Source organism: Panthera onca, chromosome F1 (genome assembly GCF_046562875.1).
Source record: "Panthera onca isolate mPanOnc1 chromosome F1, mPanOnc1 haplotype 2, whole genome shotgun sequence".
Classification (NCBI taxonomy): Eukaryota; Metazoa; Chordata; class Mammalia; order Carnivora; family Felidae; genus Panthera; species Panthera onca.
This window is the reverse complement of record NC_138355.1, coordinates 65,766,653-65,788,154: the sequence shown is the minus strand read 5'-3', so window position 1 is coordinate 65,788,154 and position 21,502 is coordinate 65,766,653. Positions and strand designations below refer to the sequence as shown.

The following is a 21,502-nucleotide window of genomic DNA, read 5'->3' as shown; positions in this document are numbered from 1 at the left end:
TCCAGCTGTGTAGACAGTTTTGGCAGAGAGGCTTAAATGCAGCATTTAGCACTGTATCTCAGCCTGGTTCATTTCCCTGTTAAAAATTTCCTCCACAGAGAGAAAATGCAGTTCTTTGGAGGTGGTGTCCACATCCTTACGAGCAGGAGTGAGCTTTCCAAGCTCCTTCACAAATATGAGTTCTTGGGGCACCTGGGTGGCTCAGTCGGTTAAGCGCCCGACTTCGGCTCAGGTCACGATCTAACGGCCCGCGAGTTCGAGCCCCGCGTCGGGCTCTGGGCTGATGGCTCAGAGCCTGGAGCCTGCTTCGGATTCTGTGTCTCCCTCTCTCTCTCTGCCCCTCCCCCGTTCATGTTCTGTCTCTCTGTCTCAAAAATAAATAAACATTAAAAAAAAAAATAGAAGCTTTAAAAAAAAAACAAAAACAAATATGAGTTCTTAAAATGCACAGTTTGAGGCTGGTGAGTCCCACTCCTGTTATATTGCTGCACAGTGGTTTATAACAAAGTGAGCCTGCACGCCGTCGCGGGATAGAACACGTCAGAGAAAGTTTGAGGCAATGAGAGTGGCAGGTGAATTACTGAACTTGGGATTTGGTCCGTAACTGGACCAAAACTTCTATCTGAAAACAAACTAAAAGAACACACCCGCATCTTCAGTCACCTTTCTCTTACTCCGTTTTCTCCGAAAGGAACGTATCTCTTCCTTCTTCTCCCCAAGCACCTCCGTATCTGCACTCGGTTAAAGGCAGCTCTGTCAATTTCTTTGCTCAAACTGAAGTGTCTTTGATCCATCGTAACCGTTACGCCTGTCGCTGTACCCACTAGTGTCTGGATTTCACAAAGAGGTCTTGCGGTTTCCAAAACACCGTCTATATTTACTCCTGAGTGGCTTTTCCCAGGGAGAAATTATAATCGATCCTTCACAACAGAACTACAGACAGGACAGATTTACCCTTTGTTAATTTCTGTTACACTCGGGCACGCTGTTACTTTGTCTTGTGATTTTTCCATACCCCAGTTTTCTGATTGTAAACTCCTTACAGACAGAAACTGTTACGAGATCATCTGGCACAGAATCCACGCTAGTTCTGTGAACGATGGCAGGTAACCGGGAGCTTAGCTAGACACGTCCGCAAAAGCAGTCCCTGCCCCGAGTCCACCCCGGGTCCGCTGAGCCCTCAGCCACTTGCTTCTGTGAGCACATTTCCTGTGCCTCCCACCCAAGTATTTCCAGAAGATGCTACCGGGTGCCTGCCTTCAAACCTACAGCCTTTCTCGTCCAGGAGTAAATGCTGGGAAGACCCTCCCGCCTTTCCCCCCCTGGTGCTAACGCTTCTGTGAGGCAACTGCGGGTCCTCTAAAAAGATGATGTTTTGGCTCTATCAGTGACACCTATTAGCTGTTCGTGAGAGAGCATGAGAAATTCTCTGGAGTTCAAAACACCAAAATGACATCCTTGGTAAAAAATCTCTTTATGATTTGAGTATCGTGGTTAAGAGCAGGAATCTCTGGGACTTTGGCCTCGAAGCTGTTCTCAGAGCGCGTTGTATACATTCCACGAGGGCCTTGGGGGACGGAGCAGGCTTAGGTTGGAGTTTCCAGCCCACTTTGTCATCGTCACAGCTGAGCGGAGTGCTGGAATGTGACATTTAGTCAGTTGTGCCCATTCCTCATCCAGTATTTATCATTTTCCTGTGTGGCAGCTCTTGTGTTAAAAAAACAAACACCTGCTTTGACTTTGCGAGGTTAGTTTGTAAAACACACGAGAGGAAGAAACTCCTCTCCGCTGGACTTCACCCCCGGGTTTCACCCCTCACTCTCTGCTCCTACTTGTTCCTCAGCAAGTCGGATGGCATTTACTGAGCGGAGCATTTTATGGTTAATTCACCTTTAAACTTTCCAAAATGCCATCTGGCTTCATGCCTGCAGAGCCACAGTACCAGGACTTACTCAGGAGCCTTGTAAACATGACTGCTGGTCTTTTCCAAAAGAATAGAAGCCACAGAGAGACAGAGAGAGAGAGAGAGAGAGCGAGCTAGAGAGAGAATGGCTTCCCTGCTGAAAAGAAAAGTTACTTTTTATGGCTCAGAGAGTAATCGTGTAACTACAGCAAGCGATGGTTTGTCTGTGTCTCACTTTATAATAATTCAAAATCATGATAAATTCTTGGAGAAGGTGCATTTGTTCTAAGATCCCTAAGTCGTGCTGTTTGCAGACGTATGTGGTACTGGTGTCAGAATCCACTGAACGGAAAAATCCCTCAATGTGTAGAGTAATATGTTCCAAACGACTCTGTGTTATGAAGTCAAAAACACTCCACAGTCGTTAAGCTGTTTCTTTTGAGTATCTGAACAAGGGTAACGGCCCGTGCCTTCCTCACTCCGTCGGGTGGGGACTTGAGTTCATAGCAGAGCAGAGCCTTAATTGATCTTGGTGGCGACCTTCCTAGCTCTTCAGGCACATATCCTCCTCCTCCTGTAGATAATGTAGAGATCCTTCCTCGCTTGTTAGGCGGCTTCTCTAGATTGGTGTCTCGCCCTAGCAAAAGGGAGCGTCCTTCCTTCCATCTTTTCCAGAATATTTTCTCATCACTCCATCTGCAGGAGTAAAGCGGACATTGAAAATGCCCAGGTGAGTGTCAGCCACCTGTCAGGCTCTCATCAGTCACTTCTCTTCTGTGATCGTATTTCTGTGGGGCTCGAACCCACGAACCGTGAGATCGTGACCTGAGCCGAAGTCGGACACTTAACCGACTGAGCCACCCAGACGCCCTATGATTTCTTAAAATCCTACTTGTTATCAAAGACCTATGTCTAAAAAACAATTCTTTTCTATTCTTTGAAATAATAAAATCTTAAATGACTCAACATCCAGGTTTCAGCTAAGAGTGAGATTGAATCAGCAGCCTCAGATTCTCCACATCTATTTAGCCTTACCTATTGTTAACCAGACTTGCCTGTGAGCCGGGCTGCATGTTGCAAAACTTAGAGCAATAAAACTATTTATAAATCCAAACACCTTCATGAAGACCTGTTTCCTTGGTTTCACTTATGTAAGCCCACAAAACTATCAGTTGTAAGTAACTGAGGGTAGCAAACACAAGTGTTTTCAAATGCCTAGACTTTTTTGAACGTTATGTGATTGAAAGGCAGCCAAGTTTAATGCCGATTGAGAACTGCTGACATTTCTGCGGAGAAAATGACACCCGGAATGGCAAATAACGTTCTGGACACCAACCTGCGAGCTCGATCTCCGCCCCTCCTGCCTCCACTCCTGCCCCCTTTTTTTTTTTTTTCAGGGGGAGGGACTCCTCTGCTTAATCCAGATCTGTAGGACAGGAGTCCATTTGATGAATAAAAGGTACGCTAGGCTTTTAATAGGCTGGGAGACATTTGGTAGTCTCAGACCTCATTACCCTTGGAAGGTTCCTTTATGCTCTAAAACGCTTATTCAGGGATTCCCTTTAGAACCTGAATCTGACCAACACAATGGGCACAGAATTACTGCAAAAATAATATTGCAGAGAAAGCTACGTCAGTGCCCCGAGAAGAAGGTGTAATTCCCAGACATTGATTTTAAGTGCGATTCAAGAGCCACGGTGTTTCAGAGGAAAGAGTGCTTTCTGACCCAGTAGCAGCAAAGGCAGAGGTTTGGTCTTTAATCTGCCTGCAGGGAACCCTGGGTGCTGGATTGTGCAGGGAGGTGCTTCTGAACATTGCTTCAGTGTTTATGGGTCTCGAATTTCAGATTGTGACACTGTAAAGCAGTCTTCTAGGCTCTAGTGCCGGTGATTTAATTATTAGAAGCAAGAAAGTTACTGGCCATCCCTAGAGTTGGGCTCCAGATCCCAAACAAACACTCCCAACTACAACCTCAGGGCAGAGCAGGTACCAGGCCCAGTTCACTCGGCTTTTGGAATGAATTTTAACCCCCGCCCAGTCTTATAATGGGTCCCCTACCTGCAGTTCACTTGTTTCAGTTTTTGAGGCAATAATTACAGTTACATAAGCCGATGTCTGTTTGGTAGTTCAGGAACTCAGTTTGAAGAAACGAGTAATAATTTTGTTAATCCTATCCTTTTTAATGATCCTTTAATGATCCTTTAATGATCCTTTAAAGGATCCTTTAAGGATCCTTTAAAGATCCTTTAATGATCTTTCAGGAGCTGTAGGAGATCAGTGAACCAGAACTCTTCTGCCCATCCCATGAAAAAGCCACCCTATTTGTGGGCAGAATTCTCAGGGAAAGAGTAGGCAGGCCCAGAGAAAAGCAAGTCTAATACCATCCACCTCCGAACAATTGTGGAATGAGCCAGGTTTCCTGAAATTCTCCTAGGAGGCTATCAAAAGCCCTAGAGGATCTGAACTTGAGAAAAAGTAGGAACTTGCCCAAATAGATAGTGTAGACCTTTGTAGCATAGGCCTCAAAATTTCCCAGGGGATCAATCTCATCTGGTCACCTTTAAGAGAGTCTTTGTTTATTGTATATGAACTATATTTCAGTAATAATAATAGTAATAATGAATCATTGTGGATGGTTAGGAATTCAATATATAAACTAGAGGTTGAAGAGAAGTGACTGTGTTTCAGAGACGAGGTCTTAGCGGGACTATTTTTGTGTTTGAGGACATTAGAAATCCTTTACTGCTTAGCACCCTTTCTTGGAACCTTTCTGGGATGGCACTTTCTCAGGTTGGAGCCAAGAATGGTAGAATTTTCAGGAAGCAGAGTGCTAGCTGATGACATAATTAGCAGGTATGAGAGGTCAGCCTTCTTAACACTAAGGTCACTTTCTGTATTTCTCATTGTCTGCTGGGTGCCGGGCAGGTGCTGTGCTAGCTCTGGGTGTGAGTAGTGGTGAATGAAACAGACCTGCTTCCTGACTTGACCGAGCCGATGATCTAGTAGGGAAGACACACATCAGTAGACAAGAAAACGGGCCAGCGTTTAATTATGCACGTGACAGGTGCTTTGAAGGAAAAGGGCTGACATGACTCGGGGAGGTTACTTGAGTTTTGGTAGTAAGGAAAGGCCTTTCGGAGGAAATTCACTTGCGTGACATTTTACCCAGTACAGTTTTTTTTTATTGAAGGATAACTGGCATACAATATCCTATTAGTTTCAGATGTATATCGCAGTGATTTGGTATTTTTATACAAAATGATCCCCACAAAGCTAATTACAGTATTGTTGGCTATATTCCTCATGCTGTACATTACATCTTGACTTACTATGAGTGTAAGTTTGTGCCTCTTAATCCCCCTTCACCTATTTTGCCTGGCCAACCCGCCCCCCCATCCCTCTCTCTTTTGTTAACCAACATTTACAAACACACCAACAGTTTGTTTTGTATTATCTACGAGCCTTTTTCTGTTTTGTTTTCTTCGTCCTTTGTTCATTTGTTTCTTAGATTCCACACATAAGTGAAATCATACAGCGTTTGTCTTTCTCTGTCTTGTTTCACCAAACACAGTAGCCTCAAAGTCCATCCATGTTGTCTCAGATGGTAGGATTTCATACTTTTTTATGGCTAGTACTTCATTGTGTATAGATACCACACCTTCATTATCCATTTATCTGTTGATGGGCAGTTACAGATCTTGGCTCTTGTAAATAATGCTGCAGTGAACATATGGGGACATATATCTGTTCAGATTTGTGTGTTTTCTTCAAATACTCAAAAATGGAATTGTTGGATCATGTGACAGTTCTTTTTTAAATTTTTTGAGGAACCTCTATACTGTTTTCCATAGTGGTTGCACCAATTTACATTCCCACCAGCAGTGTATAAAGATTCCCTTTTCTTCATATCCTTGCCAAAAATTGTTATGTTTTGTCTTTTTGATAGTAGCCAGCCTGACAAGTAGGAGGTGATATCTCGTTACGGTTTTGATTCGCATTTCCGTAATGATTAGTGATGTTGAGCATCTTTTCATGTGTCTGTTGGCCATCTGGATGTCTTCTTTGGAAAAAATGTCTCTTCAAGTCCTCTGCCCATTTTTTAATAGGGCTGTTTATTTTGTTTACATTAACTTGTGTAAGTTTTTTATATATTTTGGATATTAAGCCCTTATCAGGTGTATGATTTGAAAATATTTTCTCCCATTCAGTAGGTTGCCTTTTCGCTTTGCCAGTGGTTTCCTTCATTGTGCAAAAGCTTTTTTAGTTTGACGTAATCTCTTCTGTTTCTTTTAGCTTTTATTGCCCTTGCCTGAGGAGACTCATCCCAAAAAATATTCCTAAGACCATGTCAGAGAGCTTACTGCCTATGTTTCCTATAGGGGGTTTATGGTCTCAGATATTACATTCAAGTCTTTAAACCATTTTGAATTTATTTTGGGGCATGGTGTAAGACAGAGGTCCGGTTTTATTCTTTTGCATGTAGCTACCCAGTTTTCCCAACACTATTTATTAAAGAGACTGTCTTTTTCCCATTGTATATTCTTGGCTTCTTTATCATAGATTAATTGGCCATTTATCCATGGATTTATTTCTGGGCTCTCTATTCTGTTTCATTGATCTGTGTGTCTGTTTTATACCAATACCATACTGTTTTGATTACTGTAGCTTTGTAGTATAGTTTGAAATCAGGCAGCATGACACATCCAGCTTTGTTCTTCTTTCTCAAGATTGCTTTGGCTATTTGGGTCTTTAATGGTTTTATACAAATCTTCAGATTCTTTGTTCTGTTTCTCTGAAAAATGCCATTGGTATCTTAATGGAGATTGCATTGAATCTGTAGATTGCTTTACTTAGTGTGGACGTTTTAACTGTTAATTCTTCCAGTCCATGAGCACGGTATATCTTTCCATTTATTTGTCTTCATTTTCTTTAGTCCGTGTCCTCTAGTTTTCAGAGTACAGGGTTTTACCTCCTTAGTTTATATTTATTCCTAGGTGTTTTATTCTTCTTGATGTAATTGTAAGTGGGATTGTTTTCTTAATTTTTTTCTGATAGTTTGTTATTAGCATATAGAAACGCAACCAACTTAATTTTGTATCCTGCAACTTTACCGAATTCATTAATTCTAATAGATTTTTGGTAGAATCTTTAGAGTTTTCAATATGTAATATTGTCATCTGCAGATAGTGACAGTTCTGCTTCTTTCCAACTTGGATTGCCTTTTATTTCCTTTTCTTGCCTAATTGCTGTGGCTAGGACTTCCAGTACTATGTTGAATAAAAGTGGTGAGAGTGGGCATCCCTGTCTTGTTCCTGATCTTTGAGGAAAAGCCTTAGCTTTTCCCCATTGAGTGAGTGATGCTAGCTGATGGTGTGTTGTATATGACCTTTATTATATTTAGATATGCTCTTTCTATACCTGCTTTGTTGAGTGTTTTAATGCATCTATTGAGATACGATTTTTACCTTTAATTGTGTTAATGTGGTGTATCATGTTGATTGAGTCATGGATGTTGAACCATCCTTGCTTGCATCCCTGGAATAAATCCCACTTGATTGTGGCATCTGATCATTTTAACATATGATTGGATTCAGTTTGCTAATATTTTGTTGAGAATTTTTACGTCAATGTTCATCAGGGATATTGGCCTATAATATTCTTTTCTTATGTTGCTTTTGTCTGGTTTTTGGCATCAAGGTAATGCTGGCCTCGTAAAATGAGTTTAGAAATGTTTCTTCCTCCTCAGTATTTTGGGATAATTTGAGGATAAGTACTCTTCTTAAATGCTTGGTAGAATTCACCTGTGAAACTGTCTTCTGCTGGATTTTGTTTGGGGAGAGTTTTTAATATTAAGCTGTTGGTTCAATTTCATTACTTGTAATTGTTCTATTCAGGTTTTTTATTTTTGAGAGAGAGAGAGCATGAGTAGGGGAGGGGCAGAGAGAGAGAGGGAGAGAGAGAATCTTAAGCAGGCTGCACACTCGGCGCAGAGCCTGACATGGGGCTTGATCTCATGACTGTGAGATCATGAGCTGGGCTGAAGCCAAAAGTCAGATACTTAACCACCTGAGCCACCCAGGCATCCCAAACTCAAGAGTAGATTTTCTAAATATTTGTGATTCAGTCTTGGAAAGTTTTGTGTTTCTGGCATTATTTCTTTTAGATTTTCCAATTTGTTGGTGTATAATTGTTCATAGGAGTTTCTTAGGATTCTCCGTATTTCTATGGTATCAGTTGTTAACTTCTTTCGTGTCTGATTTTATTTGGGCCATCTTTTTTTCTTGATGAGTTTGACTAGAGGCTTATCAATTAGAAGAAAAAACTTTTACATTGTTCTATTATTTTTTTAAATCTCGACTTCATTTATTTCCTCTCTCATCTTTCCTTCCTTCTGCTAACTTTGGGCTTTGTTTGTTCTTTTTCTAGTTCCTTTAGGTGTGAAGTTAGATTGTTTATTTGGGATTTTTCTTGTTTCTTGAGGTATGTATGCCTGTATTGCTATGAATTTCCCTCTTAGAACTGCCTTTGCTGCATCCCATAGATTTTGGAAAGTTGTGTTTCTATTGCCTTGTGTTCCAAGGTATTTTTAATTTTTTTCTTTGATTTCTTCATTGATTTACTGGATATTTAGCAGCATATTTAGTCTCCACTTATTTGTAGGTTTTTTTTTTCAAGTTTTCTTACTGTAATTGATTTCTAGTTTTGTACTATTGTGGCCAGAAAATATGCTTGCTTGGTAAGATTGCAGTCTTCTTGAATTTATTGAGACTTGTTTTGGGGCTGAACATGTGATCTATCCTGGAGAATGTTCCATGTACACTTGAAAATGTTGATTCTTTTTTTAAAAAAATGTTTAAAAATTAACATTTATTCATTTTTGAGAAAGAGAGAGCACTAGTGGAGTTGGGGCCCAGAGAGAAAGGGAGACACAGAATCCGAAGCAGGCTGCAGGCTCTGACCTATCAGTCTTGATCCCGACACAGGGCTCGAACTCAGGAGATCATGACCTGAGCTGAAGTCAGACAGTTAAGCCACTGAGCCACCAGGCGCCTCATTTTTAAGTTTTTTTAAATGTGTATTTATTTTTGAGAGAGGGAGAGGGAGAGGGAAGGAGGGCACACAAGTGGGGGAGGGGCAGAGAGAGTGGGAGACACAGAATCAGAAACAGGCTCCAGGCTCTGAGCTATCAGCTCAGAGCCTGATGCAGGGCATGAACTCAGGAACCACGAACCACGAGATCATGCATGACCTGAGTTGAAGTCAGACACTTAACTGAGTTATCCAGGCACCCCTTGAAAATGTTTATTCGGAAGGGAGGGAGGGAGGGAGGGAAGGAAATGTGTATTCTTAAGTTTAAGTCCATTTGGTCTAATAAGGCCAATGCTTTTGTATTGATTTTTCTGTCTGGGTGATCTGTAGTTATAAGTAGGATATTAAAGTCCCCTACTATTACTGGCAGCTAGATAGGCACGGGCCAGGCGTCCCTGGGAGTGCCATGCTGGGGTTACCCTGGGGGGATGGACAGCTGGAGCTGGGGTGGCCCTAGCAGGCTGGCCCTGTTCTCACCTGAGCTATTGTGATTTGATGGGGGGAGACGTAAAAAATGGCACTGGCTGGCACCTCCAGCCATGTCTCCCTCTCCTGCCGTTCTCTGTGTGGTCCTTCTGTTGCTTATTGTGCAGAAGCTGTTCAACCAATCCTCAGTTCTTCCTTAGGAGGAATTGCTCTATATGTGTAGATTCAGTGTGTCCATGGGAGGACATTGAGTTCAGGGTCTTCCTATGCCGCCATCTTGGACTGCCAATATTTTAAAGGTTTTAAATATTTTAAATTCTGCTTTTGCAACACTCCAGGAAGTTATGGAAGGGAAGAAGCCCCGTTTTCTTCTGTAATCCCTCACAGTTTAAAGCACTCAGTGAATGTTGACTGAGTTTTGTAACCCATCATATGTTGTCCATGTTCCTTTAGAAAATGCTCCCTAGGTCTAATTGGATACGGCCTAATTATGGTCTGGGACCTAATGTTTATAAGAGTCGGTAACAGTACCTGGCCTGTAATCAGTGCTCAAATACTGGTGAATGAATGAATGGATCAATGTAGGTTACAAATTGAGTTTGGTTTCTCAGATAAAGGTACTCTCTGTGATCTGATGAAACCACAGACCTTCCCTTTTCTCCTCATGCTCATCCTTCTTTTTTTAAATGTTTGTTTATTTATTTTGAGAGAGCATGCATGTGTGCGAGTGGGGAAAGGTCACAGAGAGAGGGAGAGAGAACAAGCAGGCTCCGTGTGATCAGTGTGGAGCCCGATGCGGGGCTCGATCTCATCAATCATGAGATTCAAGACCTGTTCATGCTCCTCCCTCCTCCCCTCTCCTCCCCCCTTTCCTCCCCTCCTCCTCCTTCTTTTTTTAATGTTTATTTATTTTTAAGAGAGAGAGAGAGTGGGGGAGGGGCAGAGAGTGAGGGAGACACAGAATCCAAAGCAGGCTCCAGGGTCTAAGCTGTCAGCACAGAGCCCGACGCGGGGCTCGAACTCACAAACCATGAGATCATGACCTGAGCCAAAGTCGGATGCTAAACCGACTGAGCCACCCAGGCGCCCCCATGCTCATTCTTCTTAACCCACATGTTCCCATCACTCCTTCCCCAAGAGTGATACCATTTGGTCCCATCTGTCTTTTGTCTGTAGACAACTCCCGAGTTACAGTGCTAGCCCTGTTCTCTCCGGCCCATCAGGCCTCACCTGTTTCCTGTCGTTTGCTGCTCTTCTCTACTAAATGTCCTCCTGGCATCTCAGACGTGCCCGAGACTCTCCACTTGAGGGCTGCATGGCTTGCCCCTCACTTCCTGACGTTTTTACTCAGAGATCACCTTCTAGGAGAGGCGCCCTGGGCACCGTGTCTAAACCCGCATGCCCCTCCCCACCCACCACACTCGCTAACCTCCTTCCGTGCTTTTGTTTTCCTCCGTAGTACTTATTTAACATTCTGTATACTTTCTGTCTCTGCCTCCTCTCTCATTTTATAAGAACTAAGCTCTGTGAGGACAGGAATTTCTTTTCCTGTTTTGTTCACTCCTCCGTCCTCAGTGCCTGGCACGTGGTAGGAATTCAGTAAATGTCTGTTGAATCCATGACTAGTTATGTATAATGTTCAGGCGTTATATATATCGTGTAGAAGAGGTAGTGACCAAGTCAGGTACTTGCACCGATGCATACTGTCCCCGAGAGCAATTGCTAGAAATGCAGACTGATGCCAATGTGTCCTGACAGTGATCAGATTCCAAGAGTGGTTCTGGCACCGGTGATGTGATTTTCTGAGATGAACCCTTTTTTTTTAATGTATGTATTTATCTTGAGAGAGAGAGAGAGAGTGCCGGGGGAGGGGCAGAGAGAGAGGGGCGAGAGAGAATCCCAAGCAGGCTCCATACTGTCAGTGCAGAGCTCGACACGGGGCTTGAATCCACGAACCATGAGTTCGTGATCTGAGCCGAAGTCAGACACTTAACCAACTGAGCCACCCAGGCGTCCATGAGATGAACAGTTCTCGAGTTCAGAAAGAAACGATAGTCCCAGCATAGTGGGGTAGTTATAAGAATGTATTCTGAAGCCACACTGCCTAGTAAACCAGTGAGGTTCTGTCTTGATTAATATAGTAATAATAAGGTGGGTTTTTTTTTTAACCTATGTGAAGATTGCACGAGATGTGGGACTATCCCTGTGCCTTGCAGATTGTCCAGCATCCTGACCTGTGCCCCCTGAATTCTAGTAGTTTATTTTTGAGAGAGACAAAGACAGCACAAGTAGGGAAGGGCAGAGAGACAGAGAGAGGGAGAATCCCAAGCAGGTTCCGCACTGCCGGCACAGAGCCCAATGTGGGGCTCAAACCCACGAAGCCACGAGATCATGACCTGAGCTGAAACCAAGAGCCGGACACTTGACCGAGCCCCCCCAGGGGCCCCCCAAATTCTGGTTTGTCTTACAGCTAAACATGATATTGCTCCCTCCCCCGGGTCTCCCTATCTTTGGACACTCCCAGCCCAAAGTTCTGCCCGCCCCCCCACTGCTTTTAGTTTCTTCAGGCAGAGGGCAGACATGGGGGTTGCAAGGAGCTCTTTTGCTTGTCCGTGTTCCTTCCGTCTCCAGAAAGACTCTTCAAGTCGGAAGTACCTACTGTGTTTCCATCCGTAGTGTGACTGTTAGGGTCCTTCCCAGCTGAGCGGGGAGAGGTTCTAGCTGCCCCACCTTTGGAAGTGCCAGTCATTTCTTAAAGGAGCCAAAGCTCTTTTCTGTAAGTATTTTGACACAGTTCAATTAAGTAGAACATTTATATATTGGGTATGAAGAAAAAGGTCAGTGGCGGAGTTCTCGTGGAAGGTTTCTAACAAGTGGGACTTGAAATGGACCTTAGAGGATTAATAGAACTCGGAGAGAGAATTTGGGTGAGAAAGAGCAGAAAGGGCATTTTTTCCAAATAGAGGAAAAAATACCGACAGAGATACAATGCATGGTGTGTTGGGATGGTCAAAACCAGGACTCGAGTTGAAAATTGGCGTTAAGATGGACCAGGCGTAGTGGCCCCAGCTTATGGGAGTTCTTGGGAGCCGCCATGCCGTGTGACCTTGTGCCACTTCACTGTTCATTGTATTCCCTTCCCTCCCCTCCTCCCCTCCCCCTGCTCCTTCCCTCCCCACCTCCTCCCCTCCCCTCCCGTGTCTCCCCTTTTGGACTTCCTTCCGTATTTTTCCTTTTGTTTGTTTTGCTTGAAGGTATCTCTTGTGGTCTGTGAATTGGCGGATTTTTATCTACTGTCCATGCAACCCCACCCCCCCCCAACCCCACTGGGTTCAGGCACAGATACCGACAGCCTGTCGCTGCCTGTCACCAGCTTAGCTTACACGGAGCCAACTACCTCTTGTTAGGATTAGTGTCTGATCCCGAATAGAAATCTGTTTTATGACACATGCTCCTTTGCAAAGCATTGAAGTCTTGTGACTTCTTAAAATTAAACTTCCTGTGAAACGTCTGCATCTTTAAATTCTGTTTATGGTCAAGGTTCTGGCGTGGGTTAGCCACCACCCAGCTGACAGTCTCCTTCCTGGCAGGCCGTTCTCGGTTATTGTGCGTTTACAGGCTGTTCAAAATTCCACATTGCCTGGAGTTTTTCCACCTCCAGGGTCCAGGCACATCTGCTGCTTCCTCAACCCTTCTGAGCTTTCAGAATCACATTTTAGCATTCGTATCTGAAGCCCTTCATTCCTTTTCCTTTTTATGTGGCTGATGAATTTTGTATTCGAAGTATCCTTTTTTTTTTCTACACCTTTTTCCTGACTCAGATCAGGGTTTCGTCTCATTCTCCTGCTTACTTCAGAAGGCCCAGGACGGAAAAGGGCTTTCGTCACCTGTGCGGTAGCCACATGTTTGCTGAGAGGTGACGGAGAGCGAGCCCTTAACCTCTCGTTCCATGCCGTTCCTTTTGGGCCAGCTTTCCCCGAACAGTCCAGGTCTTTTTTTTTTTATTAAGTACCCCAAAACAGCTTAGCCGTCCTGTCACGTATCTCGGCTCTCGGCTGTCCTGTCACAAGGCTCCTGCGCTTGACGCTCTTTGTACGAGGGCGCTGCGCGTGGACGGCGGGGACCTGGCCCGCAGTGGAGGCGCGGCGTCTGTTACTCACACTGAGGCGCGAATCATGGGCAACAGTTGAAGACGCTGGCCTTTCAGGGACGATGAGTTATCGACCACACTCACAGCCTTGGAGTGAAAGGTAACAGGAGCCTCACCTGCCCTTTCGAGGGGACTTTCAGAGCCTCTCTGCTGCTCCTGCAAGTGTACCGCGTGAACACACGCCCGACAGCCCAGGCGAGGGGTCCCGAGTTACCATACGCTGTTTCCCAGTCCGTCCTCCTTTAATTAAAATAGTCAGAACCTCACCAGTAGTGGTGAGATGCAGGGGTGAGTACTGAAACGCCCAGAGAACTCTTTACTGAGTCCCACGGAGTGGATAGAAGATTACGCTGTGGCCCCTCGACTGTCATGCAGAGGTTCGGGTAACCTGGGGCTCCTCGCGGCAGGTCACTTCACGCCCGGAGACCCCAGCTTGTCACTCAGAAGGGGCTTCCTGAATTCGGCTCAAGGCATTCCCATCCTCCCTGGTGGCCTTCCGATGGCACTCATCGTTTCCTTGCCCCAGAAGTCGTTGCTTCCAGAAAGGAGTAAAGAACCGAACCCGTCTTTATGGCCGCCTAGACCATCCTTCGTCGGAGTCTTCCGGCTGGGCTTAAGGTGGCAGTGCCGTTGCAGCCACGGCTGGGGACTCCCGGGTTTGGGGGCCAGGCCACAGCTTGACTTTTCCCTCAAGGCATCTGAGCTTCTGTCACCAGGTCCTCCGTTTCTTCTCAGCACTTAAGGTATCAGGGAAATCAGTTATCTGTGTGAACCACCACAGGCACACGGGCTGTAGTGACTTTTGCAGGTGGCTTGGGCCATGTACGAGGGAACCTACTCCTGATCTCAAAATTGTCATCTGGATCCCACATTAATCCAGAAAAGCAGTAAAAATTAATAATGTATGTTACATGTCTCTAACACATGTGCTTTCCGTTATCTGGGCACGTATGCCCCAGCGTGCACGTGAGCATGACTGCACCCCCTGCAACACACACAGTTTTTCTGAAACGGGGAGTAACTGTGGTTCCAAAAGGAAACGATTGGTGTGACCCCTTGAAATCTGAGCCCAGCCGCACGTTCCAAATGAAATGGCTCCAAATGCACGGGCAGGTTGTCTGTCTTCCAGAGAGCCGCAGCTGCCCGAGAAGCGGGGAAAGAAAGCGCTTCGGTAGGAAGCGTTGGCTAACTTGCAGGCATTCGGATTTAATTCTCTGAAGATGAGCAAACGACTTCCACAAGGTGGTCATATAGGAAGATCCCGACTCCCCTCCTCCCGCACACACCTACAGCTGCCTCTGGAAAGTTTCCCTCTGCTTCTCCCCGACAAAGGGTAGAAAGACCCCATCCGGACGGGTGAGAGAGGCAGAGAGACGCAGGGGTGCCAAAACCCCGTCCCCGGCACAGCGACGCACAACAGGGAAGGAGCTCACCAGCCCGCGGCCTCTGCCCGGGGAGCAAGGGGTCGGTGCCCCACATCAGGCCCCGCGAGTCCTGCACTGGAGAGACAAGCCCAGAACATCCGGCTTATTAGGAAGTGAACGGGGCTGATTATCCAAAGAACCCAAAGGACTGTAGAAACCGAGGTCCCTTTTCAGAGAGCTTGCCTGCAGCCTCACTCACCCCGACCCAGTGCACAGACAGCAGTTTGACAAGTGCTTAGACTAGATAAGAAGGAAATTCACTTGCCGATCTAAAAGCAGCAGCTGGAGGGGAGACGGTCGAAACTCTCCCGGAGGAGAGGCACTGGTGAGGCCAGTTTTGCACCCGCCACCCCCCCCCCTCCCGCCCCCACCAGCACACAGGGAGGAGACCATCCTGCTGCCTCGCTGCAGCCAGAAAGTGCCTGTAGGCAGGTGCCGCACTCCCCTCTCCCTGGCAGCTGAGCGCAGCATTGCCCCACCCCCAGCCGGTGCTCCGGCACAGGAAGGTGCCCTCCTGCTGCAGTCCTGATGCCCACAGGGGGGCTCATCTTCCGGCTGCCTTTCTGAAGCCGGCGAGCATGCCACGCCCCGTACACTCTCCACCTGCCTAGTTGAAGTCAGCAGGTAGGCACAGTCTACACGGTGTTGCCCTTGGTTGCCTGGCCCTAGTGCCGGGGGGCTGCCGTTCCTGAGCTCCATGGGAAGGTAACAGTGGAGAATACAGTTCCTGGCGGGCCACCACCCCTAGAGCACTGCACAGACAGCAGTCTCCCTGGGGAAAAGGCCAGCTACCCTCGAGCTCCTGCCTGGGCAGTAGGCTTCAGGTTGCCCACACAGGGAGAGGCTGATAAGGTGCTCCCGGGGAGCGTAAGCCAGGGAGATACCTCTGTGTCCACTCCCCTGGCCTCATGACAGATCTATAAGACCTCCCAGAAAGGAGATTATTCGTTCATCTGGAGCCCCACTTGTTAAAACTGTTGCCCAGGTGACACCTCCAGATCTCCTGGTCTGGCGGCCAGCACAGGGATTACGACTGTCTCTTTGCATACCTTTTCTTTTTCTTTTTTTTTTTTTTAAGGGCGGGGTGGGCGCCTGAGTGGCTCAGTCGGTTGAGCGTCCGACTTCAGCTCAGGTCATGATCTCACGGTCTGTGAGTTCGAGCCCCTCGTTGGGCTCTGTGCTGACAGCTCAGAGCCTGGATCCTGTTTCAGATTCTGTGTCTCCCCCTCTCTCTGCCCCTCCCCCACTCACGCTCTGTCTCTCTCTGTCTCAAAAATAAATAAAAACATTAAAAAAAAAGAGAGAGAGAGAGAGAGAGGGGGGAGAGGGCCAGAGAGAGAGAAAGAAAATCCTAAGCAGTCTTCGCCCTGACATAGGACTTGATCCCACAATCATGAGATCATGACCAGAACTGAAATCAAGAGTTGGACACTCAACTGACTGAGCAGCACACTTTAAAAGCTCTTGGCCTGAGGAATTTCACTTTTAACTGCCTGAACTCGGTGTTAAATGAGATTCCTCCCCTGGGAACACTGACAGGTCTTGGCACACTCTCAACAACAGGGACACATCAAGAATAAATCAGGTGGTGTAGACTGTCCCAAAGGTTCAAGAGATAATCATGAACCAGGGCAAAGTTGAATGAGAAGCTTCATCACCTACAGAGGCCAATCCTTCAAGATTGAGAGAGAGAGAGAGAGAGAGAGCTGCTTTGTCTAATACATAGAAACACACGGGGAATCAAACAAAATGACACAGAGAAATATGTTCCAGATGAAAGAACAAGACAGAACCTCAGAAAAAGACTTTAATGATACAGAGGTTCAGAAATCTGATAAAGAATTTAAAGTAGTAGTCAATAAAGGTGATTGCCGAACTCAGAGGAAGAATGGATGAACACAGTGAGAACTTCATCAGAGAGAAAGAAAATATAAGATAGGACCAAACAGAAGTCAGAGACCTGAAGAGAAACATAACTGAGCTGAAATATGCTATAGGGGTTCAACAGCAGGCAGAGTAACACATTAAAAGGCTCAGTGAGCTGGAAGACAAGGCAGTGGGACTCATCCAGACTGAGAAGCCGAAAGAAAAAAGAATTCTTTTAAATGAAGAGACCTTAAGGGACCAAAAAGACATAAAGTAGAATTACATTCACATTATAGGGTTCCCAGAAGGAGAAGAAAGAGAGAGGCAGAAAATTCCCCTAACCTGTAGAGGGAAACAGACCTCCAGATCCAGGAATCCCAGAGAGTTCCAAGCAAGAGGAACCCAAAGAGATCCACACCCAGACACGTTATAATTATAATTAAAATACTTAAAGACAGAATCTTAAAAGCAGCAAGGGAAAAATAAATTGTTACATACAAGGGCAACCCATTAAGGCTATCAGATTTTTGAGCAGAAACTTTGCAGACCAGAAGAGACTGGCAGGATATATTCAAAGTGCTGGAAGGAAAAAACTTCCAACCACAGATACTCTACCCAGCAAGGTTATCATTCAGAATTAAAAGGAGAGATAAAGAGCTTTCCAGAGCTTTAGCTAAAGCTAAACCTTTCCAGAGCTTTCATCACTACTAAACCAGCCTTTCAAGAAATGTTAAAGGGACTTCTTTAAGCTACAAAGAAATGGCAGTGATTAATAACAAGAAAACCTGTGAAAGTAAAAATCTCACGAGAAAAACTAAATCTGTAGTAAAAATAGTGGATTCATTCACTTACAAAGCTAGTATGGAGGTTAAAACACAAAATTAGTCAAATCAGGGGTGCCCGGGTGGCTCAGTTGGTTGAGTGTCAGACTTTGATTCAGGTCATGATCTCGCAGTTTGTGGGTTCGAGCCCTGTGTGGGGCTCTGTGCTGACAGCTCAGAGCCTGGAGCCTGCTTCAGATTCCGTGTTAACCTCTCTGTCTGCCTCTCCCCTGCTCACGCTCTGTCTCTGTCTGTCTCTGCTGCTGTATTATGTTTATCCAGTACACCCAGAACACTCTCTAGGATAGATCACATATTAGGCCACAAAACAGATCAGTAAATTCAAGAAGGTTGAAATCCTTTCAAACATCTTTTCTGACCACAATAGTATGAAATTAGAAATCAGTTATAAGAAAACTAGAAAAACTGCCAGTACATGGAGATTAAACAACACATTACTGAACAGCTGCTGGGTCATAGAAGAAGTCAAAAGGTGAAAATACTTAGAAACAATTGAAAACAAACACAAATACCACAAACTGTAAGATGAGCAAAAGTGAGGAGAGAAGTTCATAATGATACAAGCTCACCTCAAGAAACAAGATACATCTCAAACAATTGAACTTTACACTTAAAGAAACTAGAAGAAGAACAAACAAAGCCCAAAGTTAGTACATGGAAGGAGGTAAAGATCAGAGCCGAAATAGATGAGATAGGAGACTAAAAGGATAATGGGAAAGATACCTGAAACTAAGAGCTGGTTCTTTGAAAAGATAAACAAAATAGACAAACCTTTAGCTAGACTCACCAGGAAAACAGAAGGCTCAAATAATGTCAGGAATGAAAGTTAAACTAATACCACAAAAATAAGAAGGATCGTAAGAGACTATTATGAACAATTATTTGACAATAAATTGGACAATCTAGGAGAAATGGATAAATTTATAGAAACAGAATTTTCCAAGACTGAACCAAACATAAAGAAATAGAAAATTTGAGTAGACCAATTATTAAGATTGAATCAGTAATCAAAAACTTCCAAACAAACAAAAGCCCGGGGCAGATGTCTTCACTAGTGAATTCTACCAAACATTTGAAGATTTAATATCTATCCTTCTCAAACTCTTCCAAAAATTGAAGAGGAGGGAACACTTTAAACTCATTTTACGAGGCCAGCATTACCCTGATGCCCAAGCCAGACAAGGACACTACAAGAAAAGGAAATTATAGGGGCGCCTGGGTGGCGCAGTCGGTTAAGCGTCCGACTTCAGCCAGGTCGCGATCTCGCGGTCCGTGAGTTCGAGCCCCGCGTCGGGCTCTGGGCTGATGGCTCAGAGCCTGGAGCCTGCTTCTGATTCTGTGTCTCCCTCTCTCTCTGACCCTCCCCCGTTCATGCTCTGTCTCTCTCTGTCTCAAAAATAAATAAAAAACGTTGAAAAAAAATTTAAAAAAAAAAAAAAAAAAAAGGAAATTATAAGACAACACCCCTACTGAACACAGATGTAAAGATCTTTTTTTTTTTTTTTTTTTTTTTTTTTTTTCCAACGTTTATTTATTTTTGGGACAGAGAGAGACAGAGCATGAACGGGGGAGGGACAGAGAGAGAGGGAGACACAGAATCGGAAACAGGCTCCAGGCTCTGAGCCATCAGCCCAGAGCCTGACGCGGGGCTCGAACTCACGGACCGTGAGATCGTGACCTGGCTGAAGTCGGACGCTTAACCGACTGCGCCACCCAGGCGCCCCAAGATGTAAAGATCTTGAACAAAATACTGGCAAACCCAATTCAGGAATACGTTAAAGTGATCATAGACTACAGTCAAGTGGGATTTATTCCAGGGATGCCAGTATGGTTCAACATCCACATTAATCAACATGATACACCGCATTTATAAAATGAAAGATGAACATCATATGATCGCCTCAAAAGATGCGGTAAAAAGCATTGGGCAGAATTAAACATCTGCTTATAAAAACTCTGAACAAAGTAGGTATAGAAAGAGCAGACTTCAACATAATAAAGGCCGTCCACAACAAACCTACAGCTAGCATCCTACTCAGTGGTGAAAAGCTGAAAGTTTTTTCTCGAAGACCAGGAACAGGACAAGGATGCCGACTGTCACCACTTTTATTCAACATAGTATTGAAAGTCCTCACCACTGCAGTTGGGCAGGAAACAAAGGCATACACATTGAAAAGAAATAGAACTGTCACTATTGGCAGACGACATAATACTGGGCCTAGAAAACCCTCAAGATTCCACAAAAAAAGGACTAGAATTAATGAATTCAGTGAAGTTGTAGGATACACAATCAGTAAACAAAAATCTGTTGTGTTTCTATACGTGAATAACGAACTATCAGAGAAATCAAGAAAATAATCCCAATTACAGTTACATCAAGGAGAATAAAATACCTCCAAGGAGGTGGAAGACCTTGCACTGGAAACTTTAAGACGTTAATGAGAGAAACTGAAGAAGAATCAGACAGATGGAAAGATGTTTCATACTTAGGGATTAGAAGAATTAACATTGTTAACTCTCCATACTAACCAAAGCAACCTACAAGTTTGGTGCCATTCGTATCAAAATGCCAATGGCATTTTTTCACAGAACTAGAACAAGTAATTCTACAATTTATGTGGAACCCCAGGAGACCCCGAATACTCAAAGCAATCTTGAGAAAGTCCAAAGCCAGAGGTACCACGCTCCCTTATTTTTAACTGTACCGCAAAGCCATAGTAGCCAAAGCAGTATGGTGCTGGCACAAAAACACGTGGGTCTGTGGAACAGGATCAAGAGCCCAGATACGAACCCTCATATATGGTCCGTTAATTTTTGACAAAGGAAGCAAGAATATACAATGGGGAAAAGACAGTCTCTTCAGTAAATGGTGTTGGGCAAACTGGACAGCTACGTGCAGAAGAAGGAAACAGGACCATCATTTTATACCATATACAAAAATTAACTCAACGTGGATTAAAGACTCGAAGACCTGAAACCATAAAACTAGAAGAAAACGTTAACATAAGTGGTAAACTCCTTGACGTCACTCTCGGTGATGTTTTTTTGGATCTAACTCCAAAGGCAAGAGAAACAAAAGCAAAAATAAGCAAATGGGGGGCGCCTGGATGGCTCAGTCAGTTAAGTGTCCGACTCTTGATCTCAGCTCGGGTCATGATCTCATGGTTCGTGGGTTCAGGCCACGTGTTGGGCTCCTCACTGACAGCACAGAGCCTGCTTGAGATTCTGTTTCTCCCTCTCTCTCGCTCTCTCAAAAAAAAATTTTTTTTTAGACATATATATTTATACGTATGATGGAATAGTACTCAGCCATAGAACAAATGAAATCTTGCCTTTTGCAACAACACGGATGGACTTTAGTGGATGTTATGCTAAGTTAAATAAACAGACCCAAAAAGACATACTCCACTCATATGTGGAATCTAAAGAAATAAACGAAACCAAACCCAGACTCCTAGACAGAGAACAGACTGGTGATTGCCCGAGGGGGAGATGGGTTGGAGTGGGGAGCAAAACAGTAAAGGAATCCGGAAGTACAAACTTGTAGTTCTAAAACAAGTCATGTGGCTTTCATGTACAGCATGGGGGAATGTAGTCAGTAATATTGTGTTAGCTTTGGTGACACATGATAACTAGATGTACTGTGGTGGTGGCTTTGCAATGTATATAAATATCAAATCACCAAGTTGTGCACCTGAAACTAATATTTTATGTCCATTATACCTGTTTGTTTTTTTTTAAGCTAAGCAAATTACTTAGTCACCGCATAGTGGCAGGACTCCTAAAATTGAAGTGTCCAGAG

The 21,502-nt window shown here is 44.5% G+C and overlaps 1 protein-coding gene across 3 annotated transcripts in view; it reads left to right on the top strand.

The window, feature by feature from the left end:
- The window catches only part of ATF6 (activating transcription factor 6), a 199,432-nt gene that overhangs the window by 175,630 nt on the left and 2,300 nt on the right, over nt 1-21,502 (top strand). Inside the window, exon 17 of one of the 3 annotated variants that reach the window (XM_078441311.2) lies at nt 1,046-18,908. The exons of the other annotated variants lie outside the window; for them this stretch is intronic. Coding sequence (XP_078297437.1) covers nt 1,046-1,110 — 65 coding nt within the window. The 3' untranslated portion in view covers nt 1,111-18,908. Of the gene's footprint in view, nt 1-1,045; nt 18,909-21,502 lie in introns of those variants that run through there. 3 annotated transcript variants of the gene reach the window in all.